Source organism: Macrobrachium rosenbergii, chromosome 11, assembly GCF_040412425.1.
Source record: "Macrobrachium rosenbergii isolate ZJJX-2024 chromosome 11, ASM4041242v1, whole genome shotgun sequence".
In the NCBI taxonomy this organism is placed as follows: domain Eukaryota; kingdom Metazoa; phylum Arthropoda; class Malacostraca; order Decapoda; family Palaemonidae; genus Macrobrachium; species Macrobrachium rosenbergii.
The window spans coordinates 6,278,842-6,301,925 of NC_089751.1; the positions used below are offsets into that span (position 1 = coordinate 6,278,842).

At 40.2% G+C, this 23,084-nt stretch overlaps 1 protein-coding gene across 1 annotated transcript in view; it reads left to right on the forward strand.

The window, feature by feature from the left end:
- Positions 1-4,309: 4,309 nt before the first annotated feature.
- Positions 4,310-23,084, forward strand: part of LOC136843467 (uncharacterized) — a 38,066-nt gene continuing 19,291 nt past the window's right edge. The window contains exons 1-2 of the mRNA XM_067112003.1: positions 4,310-4,983; positions 5,160-5,587. Coding sequence (XP_066968104.1) covers positions 4,310-4,983; positions 5,160-5,587 — 1,102 coding nt within the window. The remainder of the gene's footprint in view (positions 4,984-5,159; positions 5,588-23,084) is intronic.

Consider the following 23,084-nt stretch of genomic DNA (forward strand, 5'->3'; position numbering starts at 1 on the left):
GTCGGATCGGCGTACGACGCGTCGTAACCCGAACATGCGTCATAAACCGGGAAATAATTTCTGATGAATATATTTGAAAAGCGTCAGAACCTCGAACGCCGAAAGCCGGACCCGTCAGAAAACCGGGGACTGCCTGTATATATATATATATTTACTGTATATATATATATATATATATATATATATATATATATATATATATAATGTATAATTATATATATATGTATATAATGTATAATTATATATATATGTATGTAAATATTTTATATACATATATAAATATGTATATATGTACTATGGATTACCTTAATTTCTATCAATATTCACATTCCAGCTGAAATAACTACCCATTGTTACATAAAAACTCACCTGTACTTGAGGGTCATTTGTAGTCCTTCTTCAATATCCGTTCCCACCTGCATCATATTTCCTAGGGTTCTTAATGACTCGATTTCAGATGCTAGAAGACTGTCCTGGAAGGTGTGTCCAAAAGCAGGTATGGTCACCCTGTAAGAGTTTGTCTATTTTTGTAAAATAAGCAATAACCCAAGAATATTATAACTTTAAAATCACACGAAGGGTAATTAAACCTTTTGATGTATTATCCGATAACTCAAGGGTGTAATCATAATATTGCAATTATTACTTGTAAATGAAGCTGCCAAGTTGTCAAAGATAGCATAACATTAATCATCCAAATATATTAGATGAAAGATGCATGAATGCTCTTGTCATATGTGCTTGAAAAAGAGTAGAGAGGACCTAAAAGGATGTCAGAAGCTATGTTAGAAGCTTTCCTGAACACAAGGACTGTGAACAGAGGAAATCAAAGTTTTATTTTCAAATGTTCAAATTCTAAATAACAATGGAACTCATTCAAAGATTGAATAGCAATAGAATTAGAAAATTTGCAAAACGCAAAATTGTTGCTCTCATGCCAACAGTAGTCGTGACAAATATAAAACTATTTTGTGGCTCTGAAAAGTTTATTTATGACCTCCCTAACTGAACAGTACACAGGTAACAGACACAAGAAAATTGGAACAGTTCTGTGAAAAGGGTGCAAGGAGAAAGGTATTCAAATAAACAAGGAAAGATGATTAACTGAATACATTGTTTGATAAGATGACAAACAGAAGAATCCAAAGTATGCAAGGATAGTGACGATGGATGCAAGAGATCCCGACTGGGAACGAATCATCCAAACCCCAAAGTCATGAGGCCTTTTCAGAATCCAGCCCACAATGGATATGTGTCCTGTTAAAAACACACACACACACACACACACACACACACACACACACACACACACACACCAAAGCAGGGTGGGGGAGGGGCTTTCATGCACCTAATAGAAAAGTATGTCGTAAACTTTCTGAAATTCATTCATAAAGGCTTTCTCATAGTTCTTTCTGGAGTTTCTGAACGTTTTCTTCATCTTTACTTGGGTATTATGAATTTATATGATTTTTTAATCATTTATTTCAAGGCTTGTTAAAACAACACTAAAAAAAAAACTTGTAAAGTCCCTGCTCAACGCGTTCCCTATAATGAACATCCCATTTTGTAACACATCGGACATTATTAATCATTATGTTTTCTGTATGTACCTGTCCTGTTTTTGTAGAGAAATAGTTTGACCTCAGGTCACCTGTAAATCTTTGTACCCGCGGTCTATGCGAAATGCGTGGATGTCCGCACACCGCTTTATAAGCGGATCGCTTCATCAATAAACTAGCAGTACTTGTCTTCCTGCTCATTATTTTGCACTCTCTCACAGTGGTGACCCCTGGAGTGGTTCCCGGAAGCCATTAACGGACTCAAACGATGACTAAATCTTGGCCCGATGAACCAACCCACGCCCCTAATGGACTAACTACGGCGCTCTAACCAAGCGTTCGGGCGTTACTGACCCTCGTCGACAGGTCACTGGCATCATTAGCAGACCCACACAGCACGCTCCCAAGCATGTATTGACACGAGTGTTCCCTCACACTCCAAGTGAGAGCGCGGAATGAACATGGACATAGACATTCCCAACCACATACAAATTAGCGTGAACTTCTCGGAGGCAGACGCCTCCCCCGTGAAACCACCACCCACGCGCTCCTCCACGCCGGTACCTGCACCCCATGCGATGACCTCCCTGACGGACCAACCAAAGGCGACCCTCAGCATAAGGCTGCCGCCATTCACCCATCCTGGTCCTACAGGGTCGAGGGGCAATTCAGGGTAGCAGGTCTAACCGACAAGGTGTTGAAGGCGGACATTGCCATCAACGCCCTCCTGGAGGAGATATACAAGAAGATCGCCCCATGGTTAATGATGATGTTGACCCCTGCCATCTTCCAGGGGCTAAAAGCCACTCTCGTCGAGACCTGCTCCTTGCCGGTCCCCGAGAGAGTTGCCCACGCACTCGACCTCGCCCTCAACCCCCGGCAGGAGGGAAACCTCTTGGAAACATGGCATGCCCTCCAGGACCACCGCCTCTTCCCTGAGACTGACAGCAGCAGCAGGCGCAAAGAAATCAGCCTGTCGAGGGAGATGTTCCTGCAGCAGCTACTGCTGGAGGTCCGTGGGCAGATCACAGGCATACACCCTGCCGGTCGAGGACCTGATCAGGGTGGTGCAGCAGCTGATGGACTCCACAAAGGCGGCAAAGCGGGTGTCCACGCCCGCACACCCCATCAACTGCCTCCAGCTGGAGGACCCCACCACAGAGGACGTCAACGTCGTCGCCCAGAAGAAGCCATCCCACCAGAGGCCGGGGCTTTGCTATTACCACCAGAGGTTCAGGAAAGCTGCCCGGAGATGCAAAGCCCCCTGCCTTTTCTTCCCTCCAAAAAATGGGGGAAGCGGCAGCCACCCACACAGGCCACTGTGGCAGCAGCAACTGAAACACCCAGGGGCCCGCACCAATAGGCTTTTACGTCCGCGACACCATCTCCGGCAGGATGATGTTGATTGACACTGGAGCCATGCAGTCAGTGTTCCCGCCTTCAGTAAGGGCTGCAGACGTCCGCTGGACCCGACTGCCTCCCTGATGGCTGCCAACGGGTCCCCCATCCTCTCCTATGGCACCAAGCTCCTGTCGATCTCCATCCTTGGCCGGAGGTACAGGTGGAAATTCATTGTTGTGGACGTTAAGACCCCGCTCCTGGGTGCAGACTTCCTCACCCACTTCGGACTGGCAGTCGATGTTGGCCGCAGACGCCTGCTGGACACCAAGTCCTGCCAGTCCCTGCCCTTGTCGCTGGGCCCCAGGGAGCCCACTGTCTGTTCCGTCGCGCCCCACCAGTATGGTTCCCTCCTGAAGGAATTCCCAGAAGTCTTCAAACCCGAGCTTCGCCAGGTGCCCGGGCCCCATGCCAAACATGGGATATATAATCACATCAAAACAAAGGGCCCCCTGATGCACGCGAAGTTCCGACGGCTTCCCCCACAGCGCCTTCAGGAGGCCAAGAAGGTCTTCGCTGAGATGGAAAGGATGGGCATATGCAGAAAGGCTCCCAGCCCATGGGCCTCCCCCATTCACATGGTGCAGAAAGCAGATGGCACCTGGAGGCCCTGCGGCGACTACAGGCTGCTCAACCTTGCTACAGAACCAGACCACTACCCTCTGCTAAACATGCAGGACTTAACGGCCTCCTTCCACGGGCCCAAAATATTCTCAAAGTTAGATCTCTTAAAATCATATTTTCAGGTACCAGTAGCACCAGAAGACATCCCCAAAACCGCCATCGTCACGCCTTTCGGTTCCTGCGTCTTCTTTTTCTCTACCTTTGGCCTGAGGAACACGGGCGCGACCTTCCAGAGGTTGATGGACAGCATCCTTGGGGACCTGGACTTCTGTGTCTGCTACGTCGATGATATCCTAATTTTTTCCAGATCCCAGAAGGAACACCTGCGGCACATCTGGAAGGTCTTGCAGCACCTGCAGGAGACTGGCCTCGTCGTCAGGTTCGACAAGTGCACCTTCAGCGTCGAGAAGGTGGAATTCCTGTGCCACAAGATATCCCCAAAGGGCATCTGCCCAATGTCGTCGAAGGTTGAGGCTGTCGAGAAGTTTCCTACCCCTACCTCCATCAGGGCTCTACAAGAATTCCTCGGAATGGTCAACTACTACAGGAGATTCATCATCCTGGGGATCGCGCACACCATGGCCCCCCTGACGGAGGTCCTCAAGGGTCATCCAAAGACCTTAGTGTGGGGCTCCAACCAGCAGAAGGCCTTCTTCCTGATGAAGGCTGCCCTTGCCAAGGCAACATCTTTGGCCCACCAGAACCCCAACGCTCCCCTCCAGTTGACAATGGACGCCAGCAACGTCGCCTGCGGAGCCGTCCAGGAACAAGTCATGAGCGGGACCCCTCAGCCCATCGCCTTCTTCAGCAGGAGGCTCAGCCGCCCCACCGAGTCCCACTATGGCACCTTTGACTGGGAACTCTTCGCAGTATACCAGGCGGTACGTCACTTCAAGTTCCTCCTTGAGGGGACGCCCTTCACGATTTGGACTGACCACCAGCCGCTGGTCCACGCCTTCATGAAACTGGCGGACGCGTGGTCCTCTAGGCAGCAGTGGCACCTCGCGGCTGTTTTGGAGTTCACCTGCCCCATCAAATACCTCCCCGGCAGGAAGAACCCAGTAGCCGACACCCTCTCGAGGATCGAGATCGATGCAGTGCAGCTTGGGATCGATTATGAGGACCTCGCCCGCGAACAGGCCGCCGACCCAGAGACCCCAGCCTACCGCACAGCTGTCACGTCACTGAAGTGGGAGGACATGCCCCTTGGCCCTGGAGGGTCAACAATGCTGAGCAACATGAGCACTGGGCGCCCCCACCCCCTGGTGCCCGCCTCCAGACGTTGGCTGGTTTTCTACATCATCCACGGCCTACCCCACCCCTCTGGAAGGACGACGGCCAGGCTACTGATGGTGAAGTTCGTCTGGCACGGCATTTGGAAGGATGCGATGGCCTGGGCAAGGCAATGCATGCAGTGTCAGGCCAGCAAAGTAGGGCAGCACATCGAGTCTGGGGTGGGCGAGTTTCTCCAGCCAAAGAGACGCTTTGGGCACATCCACGTCAACGTGGTGGGTCCTCTTCCCCCATCAGGAGGAGCAAGATACTGTACCTTCTAACAGTCATCGACCCCTCCACCAGGTGGCCTGAAGCTATGCCCATGGAAGAAGCCACCTCTGGTGCGTGCGCAGAAGCCCTCCTCTCTAGCTGGATCACCCGGTTTGGTGTCCCGGACCACATAACGACAGACAGAGGTCCCACTTTCCTATCCGAGCTGTGGACTGCCCTGTCATGCCTCCTGGGGACCACTCATCACAGCACCACCGCCTACAACCCTGCAGCCAACGTAATGGCGGAAAGGTTCCACAGGTCCCTGAAGGCGTCCCTCGTGGCTCGTTGCACCTCCGAGAATTGGAAGTACCAGCTGCTCTGGGTCCTCCTCGGGTTAAGAATCACCCCCAGAGCCAACGGCGACCCCTCCTCAGCAGAAAAAGTCTACGGGGAGACCCTGGTAGTCCTGGGGGAACTTGTCGCAGAAAACATGGACGACATAGCAACGCAGAGGCTCCGTGACAGGGTTGGGAAGTTCACCCCCTGCCAGAGGACATACACCAACAGGATGTCCCCCTTCATGCCTCCCAGTCTGTCCTCCGCCACACGTCTTCATCAGGGACGACGCCGTGTGGCCACCCTTAACCAGGGCCTACAGAGGACCTTTCCTTGTGCTCGAAAGGAACAAAAAGGCATTCAGGGTAGCCGTCCATGGAAGGGAAGACTGGATATCGGTAGACTGCCTCAAGCCCGCATTCCTGGAGGAGGACATCGAGGGCGGTTCCCAAAGCTTCTTGCAGGATATAACAACCCTCTGGCCAGCCCCATGTGCAGGAAAACGTCGTGGGCGTCCCTGGAAAACCCCGAAACCAGACAAGGAGGCACCCCAACACACCGCTCTAGAGGGCGCCGGGGAAGGCAACCACCCCCTCCAGTTGACATCGAGAAAGCGGGGTCCCCTCCGTCGCCCCAGCGGATACCTACTTTGATCAGACGTTACCTACGTCTTGGGGGGGCAGTATTGTAAAGTCCCCACTCAACGCATTCTCTGTAATGAACATGCCGTTTTCTGTGGTGCCTTTACATTGACCCCCCTCGAAGTAGGTTCCTTCACGTGGTGAGGGGGTAAGGGGCCCTGGCTTTTCTTCTTCGTTCTTACAAAGAATAAGAGCCCGGGCCCTGACGGATTACCTACAAACCTTTCGATTTAAATGGCGTGGATATTTTCACTTTCGTACAAATTTCTTGGACCTGGTAAATAGGAAAAGGTATCATAGCTGGGATTGGGTTTATATCCGAAGCTAAATAGTGAGAACCGTGGCAGGACCATCAACTGCCCGATAATGTTCGGACCTGAGTTTTCAGGCGGAACTATTCTACGGACTGGACCACGGATTCCAAGGGGGTCTAGTTCTGGGAATAGGACTCTCGGCATTCTGTCCGGTTTGCCCATAATGTAATTAGGGTGGGGATGATTGTATTCTAGTAATACTCTCGGTCCTAGCAAGCGGGTTTGGCTTACACTTGGGCCACTCTAATCATGTTATGCCATCCCCTTTGGGGTAGGGTAGGGAGCGGACATTTGGGAGTCAGTTCTCACTTGTGCCATTAGTGGAAGATTAAAACTCCATGAAGGGCTGATGATATCTTTTTAAGGTTTACAGGTTTTTTATTTTTGTTTTCCTCCCTCAAATCTGTATGGTAAGTGAAATTAAAGATTCGAGTACCCCTGGGCTCATTGATGGTAGTGACTTGGCACAGATGACGACCACTGGAACCTCCTGTAACAACCTTTCTTTGGAAAAAACAAACAAGAATCCAAATGTAATCACACTGGAACCTTATACTCCAGTACTCAATAAATCAAAAAGAAGTAAATATCGTCTTGACCCAACCTTGACTCACTTCGACTCTCTCTTTGGGAGTGGAAGTTGGTCAAGGTTTCTAACCATGGAAGCTGACCAAAATATTTCAGCCCTAAAACTAGAAAATTTTTTATTGAATAGACATCCAATGACAGATATGTCGTTTAGACAAGTAAAGGAAAAAACTTGGCTTACAGAAGCCACAACAAAAAGTCAGTCCGAGGACTATTTGTCTTTGAGAAAAATAGACAATATTAACATTAAAGTAAAAAAACTCGAAACTATGAACAATATTCAGGGTACCATAGTACTTCCTGAAAACAATAACGAACCAATCGATAAGAAAATGCTATTGGGCTCTCTCAAAAAAAGATACCCAAAGGTCCAAGATTGTGAGGTATATGCTGTACCAAGTAAAAACAGCAATAGACAAACGTTAAAAATAGCAAAAATAAAATTTGAGGGTGAAGATCTACCTCAAAAAATAAAAATTTTAGGCCAAAATAGAGAGTTGAGACCCTATGTCCCAAAGCCACTGCAGTGTCAAAATTGCAGTAAGTATGGGCACACATACAAAAATTGTAGAAATGAAACGGTATGCGCTTATTGTGGATCTACTGATCATACCACACAGTGGAAGTGCAGTGAACCCAAGTGTGTAAACTGTGGGCAAAGTCATCATGCAAGATCCAAAGAATGCATGTATTACATATACAATACGGAATTAAAGATACTACAAGAACAAACAGGGATGTCTATAAGAGAGGCTAAGCTAGAATTAAAAGTGAGAGGAATTCAAGATCCGTCTAAGAAACACACGTATTCTTCAATAACAAGAGCAAAAAATGAAACAAAAACGCAAACAGATAGAAGTAACAGAGCACAGACAAGTAAATCTCGAGAAAAAATTAATAATTTAGAAATAAAAAATAAAATAGAGAATAAAGAAACAGGCACAAATGAGATGGATAATATTTTATCCGATTCATTTGAAATATTAATGCAAATAGAAACACAGGACGATGCTGCTACTAAAGTGACAGAAGAGGGTAGAGATAGACAGGAAATTAAAGATAAAAAAAGGCCTTTGGAGAGAACACCACCCAAAACGAAGAAACCAACTATTATTAGAGAAACATCAGTTAAACCAAAGATAAAGGAGATGAAAAAGGAACAAAAACAAAAACAAGCTAAGAATATACCTTTATCTCCTAAAATAAAAATAGAACCTATGAAGGCAAATGTCGAGAACACTGATGATAATGATTATGTCAAGGGAGAAGAGATTACTCCTTCTCCAGTAATTGGAACAAGAGCAAATGAAAAGAGAAATACACATGATAATACTTGTGGATGTAATGATTGTTCCATTGAATTATGCAATAACAACAAAAGCATAACAAAAGATGGTTTAACAAACATTATAAGAAATTTTATGAAATATAGAAAAAAGAAAACACAGATTTGAGTAACCATGAAAAAGGGTGCATGTGCATTGAGCACTTAGTCTATTATAAGGAAAAACAGATGAATGTCGTGAGTAAATTATTAGAAAAATTCCAAGTTGATAATACAAAAAAAGAGAGTAAAACCTGACCGCTATAAAAAAAATATTTTCAGTAGTTATATTATACAATGGAACGTAAATGGTCTACAGACCAGATTACACCTAGGAGAAATACAACGGTTATTAAAAGAATATGAACCAATGATATTATGTTTGCAACATGTCAACAAAACAATATTAACGATAGGTAAATATACCTTAGCATCTGCATCAAGAGAGGAAGAGGGAAATTTAGGTACTGCTATATATGTACATAACAAAGTATGTTATGACAGAGTACCTGTAAAATTTACTGATCTGCAAACGTCGAGTATTAGAATACGAATAAAAACGATAATTATGTAATTCATAATTTGTACAATCAACCTAATAAAAATTATGACGTTGACAAAATCAAAGAATTACTTAATAATACTAAGGAACCAACGTTAATAGTAGGTGATTTTAATGCCCACAACCCAATGTGGGACTGTAATTGTACAGAATCAAATAGAGCAGGAATTAAAATAGAGGAATTCATAGATTCATATGACATGTGCTGTATAAATGATGACGAAATCAGCACATATTTTTCTAAAACACATGGAACATATTCCTCAATTGACCTAACTCTATGTACAGCAGACATAGTAGACAGATTGGACTGGAATACGGTAGATGACTTGCATACAAGTGATCATTTCCCCATATTAATTTCTTTATTACAAAATAACCCCACCAAACATGCCCCTCGATATAACATTTATAAAGCAGATTGGGAACAATATGAATTCCACACGAGGAATATCCCACCATTTGAATATTTGAAAGACCATAATGAAACTAATGAATTTCTTGTTGATTTCATTACAAATGCTGCTGATAAAGCAATACCAAAATCCAAATCTCATCCGACAAAACACAAAGTCCCATGGTGGTCTGAAAAACTAACAGAATTAATAAAAATAAAACACCAAATTGGAAGACGACTAAATAATTTGAATAGAAAATTCAGTAAATTAAACAAAACGTTATCAATATTAGAAGGAACCTTACAAAAACTGACTATGTTATTATTAGAAATTGATACATTAAAACCTCTGTATAATAAAATATCTGCAAAGTTTAAAAGAGAAGTAATACAAGGAAGAATCATTTCATGGAAAAAATATGTATCAGATCTCTCTAAAAATACTCCCATACAAAAAATATGGGAAAAATTCAGGAAAATAAATGGTACCCATGTTAAACCACCTAGACATGCTATAATAAAAGATGGGAAAAGAATACTTGATCCTAAAGAAATTAGTAATGTAATAGGTGAAAATTTAGCAAAAGTAAGTAGTAACAAAAATTTAGATGAGCATTTCCGCACAAAGAAAAATAATATAGAATTAATAACAATAAATTTTGAAACAGTAGAAGATATATATTATAATAGAAAATTTAGTATGGAAGAGCTAGAATTTGCTCTGTTGAACAGCAATAAATCTGCCCCTGGAGGTGACAATATTTGTTTTGAAATGATATGCCATTTAGCACCTTTGGCAAAGACATACTTGTTAGAGTTTTATAACCACTTATGGCTTAGAAATTTATTTCCTGATGAATGGCGTAAAGCTATAATTATTCCAATCCCCAAACCTGGAAAAGATCCCAGTAATGTAAGCAATTACAGACCAATTTCTTTAACAAGTTGTTTGTGCAAATTACTAGAGAAAATGGTAAATGCTCGACTAACATGGCACATACGAGAAAATAAAATTTTAACTCCCACTCAGTTCGGGTCACAGTGTAACAGATCTACATTAGATTCTCTCTGTAACTTAGAAGACCATATACGCCGAGGTTTTGAACGAAAACAAATTACTGTAGCTGTCTTTTTTGACATTGAAAAAGCATACGACACTACATGGAGGTATGCTATATTAAAAACTTTACAAAACAACAACATCTGTGGACATTTACCTAGGTTTATACAAAACTTTTTGACAAATCGCAGTTTTCAGGTGAGAACTGATGATGTTCTGTCTAGAACATTTCCTCTAGAAAATGGTGTTCCGCAGGGAAGCGTCCTTAGTGGCACACTGTTTACATTAGCAATTAATGATATCAGTAAAAATCTACCTACTGGTATTAAAAGTAACCTGTATATGGATGATTTTGCCATATATTATTCAGCATCTCGAATAAAACATGCAGAACGAATCATTAATAAAAGCATAGTAAAAATAGATGAATGGGCTTTATCTGTAGGCTTTAAATTTTCCATAGATAAAACCCAAGCAATCATGTTTTATAAAAACAAAAATGGAAAAAAGGAGAAGAAATAGACTTAAAAATCAGAAACCATAGTATACCAATTGGCCAAACAGCAAATTTTTAGGATTAGTATTTGATACTCACATGAACTGGAAAGCCCACATAACATACATGAAATCAAAATGTAAAAGAGCATTAAACCTAATTAAAAACTGTCGAACACTACTTGGGAGCCGATAGACATACCCTTACTTTATTGTATAAAGCAACAGTGCTGTCTATCGTTGATTATGGAAGTGAAATATATGGCTCGGCATCAGACGCAACGCTGAAAACGGTAGACCCAGTTCATAATGAGGGTCTTAGAATATGTTCAGGAGCTTTTCGATCATCACCAACATCATCTTTACAAGTTGAATGTGGTGAACTACCTCTGTCTCTCCATAGAGAGCTAGTAACGATGAAGAGTGCTCTGAGAATTCAGACAAATGATTCTCCAACCAAAAAATTATTTGGATTAAGAGATGTGTTTATAAACAATCATCCACCTTCTTTCCCAATTAGGGCTAGAAGATTGTTTGAGTCGCTAATTATGTATATACAATTACCTGTAATGTTAAAATTGCCTCCTCCTTGGACAGTGAATAAAATGAGAATTTGTACACACTTGAAATATATATCAAAAAATCATTCATATACTCCATAATACCAAAGACAACATGCAGTAGAGCATATAATCCGAAAAGGTCCACATTACGCAATATACACTGACGGATCGAAATCACAATACGGAGTGGGATATGCTGCGGTATCCCAAAACAAAACGTATCAGTTCTCCTTCCCAGACAAAGCCTCTGTATTTACAGCTGAGTTATGTGCATTAGTATCGGCCATAAAAATAATTAGAGAAGTCTCATATAATAATTTTGTAATTTATAGCGACTCCGGAAGTGCTATAGAAGCTATTCAAAGCTATAATCCCAAAAATAATATTGTACAACATGTAAAGTTCTCACTCCATAAATTGTATAATAAGGGAAAAAATATTGAAATATGTATTAAGGGAAATGAAGAGGCTGATAAAGCAGCTAAAGAAGCGGTCCACATGACAAGAACAAATGTAGACATCCCTATCAGTGACTATACAAAATATATAAAAACAGTCATTGTAAAAAAATGGCAAAATATATGGAACGAAGAACCTGAAAATAATAATTTAAAACAGATAAAATCCAGTGTTGGAAAATGGAATTCGTCATATCAAAGAGAGAGACAAGCACAAGTAATTCTGACACGTCTTCGAATAGGCCATACTCGTTTGACACATGGACACTTAATGAACAGTCCATGTGGCCCTCTTCCCAAATGCCAAGATTGCAATGTGCTGATAACAGTTAAGCATATGCTGTGTGAATGTCCAAAATATAACCTGCAGCGATTATCAAATTTTGGAAATAGACCGATAGAAGAAATTTTGTCAGAATCTTCAACGTTCTCAATAGCACCCATTTTAATGTTCATGAGAAGCTGCAAATTAATTGGAAAAATGTAAGAAAAAACAATCAATCAGTATAATGAATTTTAAAACAAGTAAATTTTATGATTTTACTTAATTTATTTTAAATTTTAATATACCTTTTTAGTGAGTATGTATGGAAGCATGAGTTTAAATGTATTTATTGTGTGAGTGTGTTCCAGTATGAAAGTGTATGCCTTTTTACAGCTTTTAATTTCATTTTCATTTTCGTTTATCATCATTGACAAGTGACCTAGACTTGTCATTCCATCCTAATCCTTTGGGCCAGCCCTATGAGAGCTGATGGTCAGCTCAGTGATCTGGTTAAACTATTTTAATAATAATAATAAAACTTTACATTGACCTGGGGTCGACCGAACACATATTATCATTATTGTGAATTGTATATTTTATTATCTGTTCAAGTGACCATGCATTATGTATATGTAACAGAGTATTTTTGTAACACATCAGACATTATTAATCATTATGTTTTCTGTATGTACCTGTCCTGTTTTTGTAGAGAAATAGTTTGACCTCAGGTCACCTGTAAATCTTTGTACCCGCGATCTCTGCGAAATACGCAGACGTTTGCACACCGTTTTATAAGCGGAGCGCTGCATCAATAAACTAGCAGTACTTGTCTTCCTGCTCATTATTTCACACCTGTCTCACAAACTCACCGATTCGTAGTGCTTCCCTTCCGCACTTCATCAGGCACAAGTCTTGAAAAACTATTTTTTAATTGCATACAGTATTTAGTTTCAAACCCAAATCCTAATGACCTGAAGTGCAGTAAGGAATAACATTCCCCTGATCATTTTTTGATAAATATATAACAAAAAAGACTTATTACTTCACTCGCTGTCCTGGCAATAAGATATATAACGTTAACATTCTTTTTATGTTTGGCATCACCTTTCAGTCATCAAAGTAAGGTTAATACAGGTTTCCATGCAATTATCCAAAGTATTTATAAATATTAGAGTAAATATTGTTCTAAAGTAGTAAATACTGAAAGATTAGAATTCAACCTTATAATATGCATATAGATTTATGCTTCATCGCACATACAACGCATCTTTATTTAAACTATAAATGCTAACATATGAAAAAGTTCTTGTAAACTACATAAATCCTGTAAAATTCTAACCCAAAACTAAAATGAAGTAAAATATCAAACTATTATTTTATCGTGACTATGATTCCTTTCAGCAGAAGGCGGACGCAGTAGAAAGGTTGATTTTTAGAATATTTGTGCGAGTTAAGTATCAGCTCGAGTCTACCCTGTCGTGTAGGATTTGGAACTGGATCATATTAAAACATTGGTATATACATGTAACAGCCTCACCTTTTAACATCCTTCACGAGCTCCTCCAGCGTCTCTGGTCTTGGAGGGTACCTAGGAGCCACGAGAAACGCCACGAGATTTCCCTTGTACACATTCCCAATAACAAAAGCAAAAATTAACCAGAAGGTTAGCAGGATCCTTACGCTGGCCCCCACAAGATGTCGGCCGCTTAATCCTTGACCTAATAGTGTGCCAATGACCCCTAAGACAATGAGACCAGAGTCGATTTTCATCATGGCTGATTGTTTCCTAGAAACTCTGATTAGCTGGAAAAGTATGCAGTATATTAAAAACTGTTCATGAATGGAAATTGGATTTTAATCTGTGACTGTTACACACACACATGCATATGGGGTTTTGTTACGTGTACACACATGACTTTTGTGTACTAAAGTATTGAGCCACAGATAACACTTAATATCAGATTTCCTTTACTCTGGGAATAACACACATCTAAGGGCATTAATAATTGATTAGTTTATCTGCCCAACCAGGATTCCAACCTTTTCATTTAACTACGGTGATAGGCAGTCGACTTATCCATTTCAACTCTGCTTTATACATTCCTCTCACATTCAGCTTTTGTACTTAGCAGACTGCACTCATCCCCGCCATGATAGCTGAATATTATGTTTGTAACACTTGACTAATTATGAAGTTTTGTCAAATTTACTCGCGTGACTTTTACATAACAAATATTAAGCCACAAATATCACTTAATATCGAATTTACTTTACTTTGGGAATAATCTTACACTAAATTCATAACTACCCAAGTGTTACAAACTCAGCAGTCAGATATAATGGTGGAGATAGACTGATATCGAGCCTAAGGACAGAACCTGAATTCGCCCGGAGTATGTACAGCAGAGTCTAAATCTACCTCTCCTGAGAGCCGAAAGGATACGACTACTGTCTATCACTGTATCCTAACGGAGAGGTTCAAGTTTAAATTCTGGCTGGGCAGATGCACATATCAATTATGATTCCCCTCGGATGTAAGCTGTTCCCAGAATGAAATGAATTAGGTTTGTTTTTTCTTTAAGAATTCAGTTGCTTAATTTACATACAGGCAGTTACAATAAATTCTACATTTCATCATGTATGTGTTTACAACATATATTTACAGATTCAATAAGCTTTTACTGCACAACAATCTCCTTTCAGTACTAAACAAATGATAGAACTTCTCTCCAAAAGATGTACAGGTATATAAGAGATTTTCATGGTACACAAATTTACTTCGAATTATTTGAATGACATTAGCAGAATCAAGGCCCCTAGCTCTCAAAAGCCATATTTCTACTATAAAAGTGTTACCAATAGTATACACATGCGTTAGACCTTTTTATTGCTTACTTTGATGTCATAGTGCAATATTTCTAACTTCTGTGGTGAATTAATATTACATAATTTTGACAAAGAAATTTTGAACTAATTAGATATAATTTCATTCCTCTTACAAAGATATATAGAATGGAGAACAATTTATTCTATATTGAAGTGCTTACACCAATACTTTCAACACCAATCCGATACAGCCTTTTCTGAGATGTGAAAAGCATCATGCAGATACCGATAAATAATTTTTCAATCCAATAGCTGAATATCTAGATTTTACATGGGACCATACATTTCCCCAACTGAAAGTTGAATATTTCAGCTCCACTGCTATAAATGGTTTTGGTTTCCTGAGCTCTTCGTAAACTAACTGACTATTCTACATCATATCTTCTAGAAGAATTTTAACGCCCATGAACATTTTATATGAATCCACAATAAAGGACGAGAGATCTCTTGAAATCCTATGTTGAACATTTTCACTAACAGTGAATAACTGAATATGGGCATAATAACCATACTTTTGAGCACAACAAAAGAGTTATTTTTCTGTTCACAAACACACAAGATTCCAAGTCAGAGATATAGCTTCATCGTAACAATTCGAGTAAAACAGTCCAAGTATCTTACGCAACTCCCTAGTTGTTAGGCAGTGTGGTAGGCCAATTATTCTTAATTAAAGCAACGCATAGTCCATAACTTCACTTTTCCTCATGGTGCAACCCAGCACTGCAAAAGCTTTTCAATTTTGCCAATAACATTTTGAATAACAACGATACTGTTTTCATATCCATCAAATATTCTTAAATCATCAGCAAACCATACGAGAATTATTGCCAGGTGGGACTGGAGGTGATATTAAATTGTCTCTCTTTATTGCTATGTAGAAAGGTTCTAAATATTATCACAAACAACGATAATGATAGAGGGCAAAATCACTTAACTGATCCATTTACAGAGAAAGATTCACTTAACAATCCATTAATCAAAGTCCTGCATGGGATAAGCTTGCAGAAACTTTGAATCCATTCTATGAAATTTTTATGTATTCCCGTTGCTGCCAGGATTTTAAATACCGACTCTCTGTCCTTCCAGAGCCATCTTGAAGGTCCTGATTCCATTCACCAATCCTTTCAAAGATCCATCAGGAAGTCGGTTATGCCTAATTGCCTCAATTTCCCCGTATATACTCAAGATTTATTTCCCAGTGATACATATGTAATCACCGAGCTGAGATTTGTTATTCAATCGTGCTCAGTGTAAGTGATCTTCACCTCTCCCTCAGCATACTTTTCTATGTTCTGAAATGCTTAACTACTCTGTTTCTGCAATGTTCTGCACACCAGCAACAGCATCATACTTTAATTCCATAATATTGAAGATTACATCCCTCGCTTTATCCATTGTTACATAGGGGTAAGAGAACACAAGCCCACTGGAGTCCTGTCTGTACAGTGCACTTGGAAAATCATGCGCAAAGAAATTGTGCTAGGTGGACGTTTGCTGTCTGCTCACCAGCAACAGCCCCCAGCCGAGGTAGAGAGCCCCAGAGCTTACAGTTCTTTCCGGCGAGTTTGCAGTCTTATTCCTATTTAAAGGATAGTAATGGAATAGTATTACTAAAAAAAGCACTTACTGCTATAAGGCCCCATGAAGCAACCGCAGTCGTTGCTAAGATGAGAATCCACACTTGATATGTTAGTGGGTAGTAAAGACTCTGCCACTTTGGTTCAACCGATGGTTTGACCATGACAAAGGCTAAGCTGACATCGTTTTCATAATTCCAAGTAAAATCTGTAGATTTTAATCTTGATGGCAGCAAAAAGTGGATTACGGGTGCCACCCATGATGAACGATTTGTCACACTCTGGAACACCTGAAAACAGTTACGTAATTCATTTAGAATTCTCCCTTTTTCCCTCTTTGTAAAACTACCACAGATTTATTTACACCCTTCGTATAACACTGTTTAAATTTATATGGGCTGTATGCACTCTCTTCTAGCATAAATAACATTTTCTTTAAATGCTCAGTTCTTCGTAATTCAGGGGAAATGTTAATCAATCACAAGAAGTCCTAACAAGAAGTGTTTTTAACAGTTTATGTATATATATATATATATATATATATATATATATATATATATATATATATATATATATATATATATATATATATATATATATATATATATATATATATATATATATACACCAGGTGTTTCAAAATTAGAACCCGCCCTCCACAGAACAAATGGAAAGTTATGAAGTTTTCTGCCATAGCCTATCTCCAAGTACATTGTTTTAAGTTTCTATTAAGCTATTTTTCATTTTACATTTCTTGTATTTTCAGACTGAGTGACAGAGTTAGATACAGCCATGGCTAACAACTTGGAGGAAATCAGATGGATTGACCTAAATCCGGGCTATAATCTTCAGAGAGGCCAAGGATGCTGGTGCATCCTTCATTTCATGTTTCTGGATAGCTAAATACATTAAAAGAGATGAATCCTTTGTTAAAAGAAAGTGGAACAAAAATCCATAGTTGCGAAAAGAGAGAATCTTGGAAGGCCTGAAGTCCTTTCTCAGGAGTCAAAAGACATCATAGCTGAGGCAGTGGGTAGACCAAGAAAGTCTTTACGTAAATTGGCACTTGAACTAGAAACAAAAAGGGGAAAGAAGGGAAGTTACAGTGCTGGTATCAAGCCATTTCATGTTATCAGCAAGCCCAACATCACTCAGCAACATAGAGAAGACCGTGCATGGTTTTGTGGTTCATTTCTTAAAGATTGGGATGAAGCTGGCTTTCCCTATGTTGCTGCATCAGATGAATTCTTCATTTACACAGTCAGGAAGCCAAATCATAAAAATGACATCATTTGGGCTGCAAAGTTGGATGATATCAGCAATGACGTGCGCTATCGCCAAGTTGTGAAATTTCCTGAATGTCTGGGAATTTTTCTTTATTTCACAGCCAAACGGTTAATGTGGATCATCAAAGAAAAAGGACAGTCATGGAATGGCGAATACTTCAGAGAAACTCGGCTTACTGGTGGAGTATTTCCTTTCCTCAAAGATCCTGAAAATGTGTTATCTGTTGAAGAAGTCACACTTTTGCATGATAAGGCATCATGTTTCAAGGCTCTTCAGACACAGGAGCTGCTTCGAAACAATGATATCGATTTCTTCTCGTCAAGTGAATTTCCAGGTAGCTCCCCTGACCTTAATGTGTGTGAAAACATTGGTAGTATCTTTTAAAGGATCGTGTTGAAGCACGCACAGTGAACTATGATGGTGTACCAAGCCTCAACGACCTGCAAAGAGAGGTGACCGAAGTGCTCAGGGAAATGGAGTTTGAGTCTCAGCTTTTTTGCAATTTGCTGAAATCATACCCCTCAAGAATGCAGGCTGTGGTACAGGCAGATGGAGGCCACACAAAATATTAAATACTCAGAGAGAAACTTAAATAAATACCTGTTCTGAATTACTTTTGTCTTTGTCCATATTAATTTTAGTTTATGCTGTAGAGGGGCGGCTCTAATTTCGAAACACCCTGCATATAAAGGTGCATTTGGCTCTTTTAGGAAATGAAACCTACATTCCTTAGCAGTTGCCATCTATACCCATTTACGGTAGTGTGAGATTATACATTCTTGGTGGAGATAGGCCAACATGTATTTTAACTTCCTGACCTCAAATAAATCATTTCTAGAATGTACAACATTATTCTGTATCGTCCGTTCATATCAAACAGTCAAGAATAAATCCACTTTTTCTTCGGACCAATTCTTACCAAATTTGCAGGCAGTGTCACCGAGGTAAATTAGTGCCAGAGAAGTGCACTTTACATTCTCTCTCTCTCTCTCTCTCTCTCTCTCTCTCTCTCTCTCTCTCTCTCTCTCTCTCTCTCTCTCAAAGATCTCTTTAGAGAGAGAATTCTAGAGAAGTGTCACATGCCATGTGATGAATTTTCTGCATGTTTTCTTTCGTTTACATTTGTTCTCCTAATATGGTCGTGTTCGGTTTTATAAAAGGCTTGATGCTAAATGAGTCACTCGTCAATTTTGCAGACCGTAACTAAAGAAAACAATTTTTAAACTACGGGTGTTATATATGTTACAGTCAACACGCGTAATCAGTCATTACGCGTAATGACTGAAATTTCAGTCATCATGCGTAATGCACTTAGGGGACATTTGATCCCCCCAGGAGCTAGTACTAAACACGGCGAAACAGTGAGTCACCTACACTGTTTCGCCGTGTTTAGTACTAGTCCCTGGGGGGTCAAATGTATTTCGCCGTGTTTAGTACTAGCTCCTGGGGGGATCAAATGTCCCTAAGTGCATTACGCGTGATGACAAATTTCAGTCGTTACGCGTAATGACTGATTACGCGTGTTGACTGTAACATATATATGTCGTGACCATTCATGCTTTTTGGCCTTATCACTTGCATATCAGACAATTTTCTTTTTTTTTTATCGCATTTCTGGCACATTATTCACTGATACAGTCCATGTTTTTAGAGCTTAAGAACTCAAAAGAGGAAAGTTAACTGTATCCTTGAAATTTGATTTTACTTTTCTGGAAAGTTTTTTTGGTCGCCTCAACAGAAAATAAAGGAGATTTAGTTTATTCTTTTTTCTTTGTTGAGCAATCAATAAATGCGGGGCTGTGACTCTCATGGGAAAGAAACTTACCATTCACATGATGACAAAACCTTCCAGTGGGGGAAGTGTCCCCCTTGCTCTGTGAACCTATTGAGTTTTCACCTAGATAAACATCAAGAAAAATGAATGACGAAATATTCCACCACTTGTTAAGAACTGATTTAGAATACACAAAGCAAAATGATTTTCATATCTCACCTCATCCCATGTTGTAACGGGCAAAAGAATGACAGAAAAGTTGAGGGTTGAGGCCATGGCCTCAAGCATAAGTCTGTCTGATCCCGAATAAGTGACTGACCCATCCTTGGCTCTGTCTTCCATCCAGTATGGTTCGTAGGGCAAGGCCGAAATGTTTATGGAGCCACCGTACATGCTGTGAATGTCGGAAGACGTGTCACTGAGAATTTGCAAGCTTATGGAACGATAAAATCGAGCTCTTATTTTCCCCCATTGTGTTAGATATTCCCAAGGCAAAGTAAAATCGAAATTAAAGCGTAATTTTAGCTTAACATTGTAAGAGAATTAATGGAAGGGCGAGAAGACCTTAATGGACAACCAGAAGAGGTAGAAAGGTAACAGTGACCGTCTTAATTGTTTTTCTTCGGAGCCACCCTTGTCGGGGACTTAATGGTATAAAGTCCTTTTTTATTTTCATTTTTGACTTGGGATCAGAGTTGAGATTTATCATCTGTCTGTCGTACTGTACAGTATGTATTCTTTTTTACTTTTTTACCTTTTCTTCTTTCTACAATAAATATAGACAGGAGAGAGGGTAAAGAAGCAGAAAAGAACACACAGTAATCATGCACTCCCACAAGAAAGGAGACACTGATAGAAAGAATTTCAAGCTTGGATGTGTATGAGAGGCATCAATAAATAAATGGAAACGTTATTTGGTAAGAGAATTGAAATACAATAAATTAAATCACAAATAATCGGACGCTAAAAGAAGTCACATTACAAGTGAAATTGGGAGAGAATCCTTTGCAACGACAAGATTTCTAAATTAGACAAAACGTTGGAAGCAGAAGGAAATGCAGACAATAGGAAGAGTAAATAGTGCCGTCTTTGGTATGATGGGGTGAAAATAGTTCCAATAGTAAATGCATTGCAGGCAAGCAAAAGGCTTAGTGCAGGAGATACATAAATATTCACATACATGCAGTGGACTTGAGATTAGAAAGAAAAATTATTTGCATTGGTTGCTGTAACTTACTTTGAAAATTTTTGAGGGAAAAAGGGGAGACTGCTATGTTTTACCAGACCTTTTGAAAGGCTCCAAGATGCGAGTCGAACCAGTCGGCTCCCAGAGGGAGTGAAGGGCATAAACGTAAACACATCCCACCTGCAAGAAAACTTGTTATTATCACCTTTTGTTTAAATTTGTGTAAAATGGTTGTGGATATTACATGTCCATTTTTGGTGTAGCTGAATCACAGTGCATGCAGGAACTGTTTGTATTTCAGGCTAAGGTTATTCTGTCTTGACATGCAATTAATGGACGTGTCTTCCATCGAAGCATCAATTAAGACTAAATACGACCGTTTCCGACAACGGAGACATGTATATTTTTTTAACAGTCAAACTAATGAAATTAAGTTTTATAACGAGGCTAAAGGTCAAAATATAAGTATATAAATAACACTGTGGTACTTTTTTTGTGACATATGACCCAGTTATTATTTCTTTCCCGATAAACAAGTTTTATATTTTTCCTCAACCGGAAACGAAAACCTTAATACTGTGAAACTCAACATTGATTTTTTGTGATTATACACGTAATGTGGTATGCTGAAAGCATTTTCATAAAAGCTCCAGTATTTATCACATCTTATCTAATGTTTTCTTTCATCTAATCTTTTAATAATCATGAAAAGTTCTACGTAGAGGTAGCAAATGCCAATACTGCAGAAATACCTCAGTTAGCGTATACTCGCTTCAGCGTACCCAGCTGCACAGGATTAAGATTTTTTTTTTTTCAGACAGTTAATTTTATCGCTTAATTTGGCCCAGATGATTAGCACAAGTCAGGAAAGGTGCCTTTCACACCTGTGTTTGAATTGGTCTCAGGTTAAAACTAAAATGCATGCAGTGCTTTTGACAGTAAATGTAGTGGTTAATCTTATCAGTGTCTTAATTCTAAGTTTCAGTATGTATAATCAGATACCTTTAGAAGTAATCAAATGTTTATGGGACAGCAAGGCTTGAAAGCCTATCCAACAAAAGAAACCATATCGTTATCAAACAAGACATCCAGACTGACCGAATGAGAACCAAAAATTGATTCAAACAGCTTACAAAACCGGAAACATGATCTTAGAGCTACAGTACATTTTCACGATATCAGCTGACCTTCAGCAAAGGAGATAACTCACCTTTCACGCAATCCTTTCGTCTTTGGTATCATTAAAAGAGTGTTCATGACGGAGACTGTCCAGGAGCTAGTAAGGTCCTGGATAGACTCGTTTTCCAGACGCCCTATGACGACTAGTTTCGTGATGCCGGATAGGAGGCGGTTTTGTGTACACGATATGACGAACTCCTTCAGGAAAGCTATTTCGTCACTCAAAACGACAACGTTAACGCCCAGAGAGGCTTTGCGAACCTGGGTGGTTGGGGCAAAAGATATTTCATCGTTATAACCAGATGATGAAACTTCTCACGTAATCTTTTCATTGTGATAAAAAAAAGCTATCGAAATATAAGTTGCAGGGCAATGTGCAAGTGCTATTTACTATGGAACCCAGTCAAGTCTTCTTTCATAATGGCACCCATAGCCTCGAACTGCAGCTCAAAATCATTTTGTAAAGACAGAACTTCATCTATGTCATTACTCATAAAGTAAGAAACAACAAAGCAAGACCTTGTCCTCTTTCAATACACGTAATTATAACCTGGGCCTGAACGACTGGGTTGCAGGGGGTACATAGTCCGAGGGTTTTAAGGCTCCAGGTAATTTCCTGTGATCTTAGGAAACTTTGGCAAAATAGAAATCTAGCGTAAACACATTAAATAAAAAGAAAATATTTCTTTCAAGTCTTTTACCTCGAGAGACAGTTTGCAAAGTACAATACAATAACAGTAGATACAACACCAAATTTCTCTTGTACTAGACGAACTTTTCTTTAGAGATCTTCTTCTTCGTTTTAACTTGCTTTTTCCCGTTTTTATATAGGGTAAGCACGATGCCTTCTTTTGAAGGACTTTGATTTGGTGTTGGGGTAGGCCGTAGCCTCGACCGGCTTCCCTGCCTGACATTGCTTAGACCCCGGTAGCAAATGTGCACATGTCTCGTACCAAATCCCCAGCTCCCTTTCTCCCAGCAGCGAGGAGAACAACGGTTAGGTTGACAGTTCGAGACGTGAGGTGTCTGTTATGTTTTTAGAAGATGTTTGAGTGGCTTTGTTTATGTGTGTATTAGTCTGTAACACCCATTTGCTCTCAGCAAACTTACCCATTGATTACAT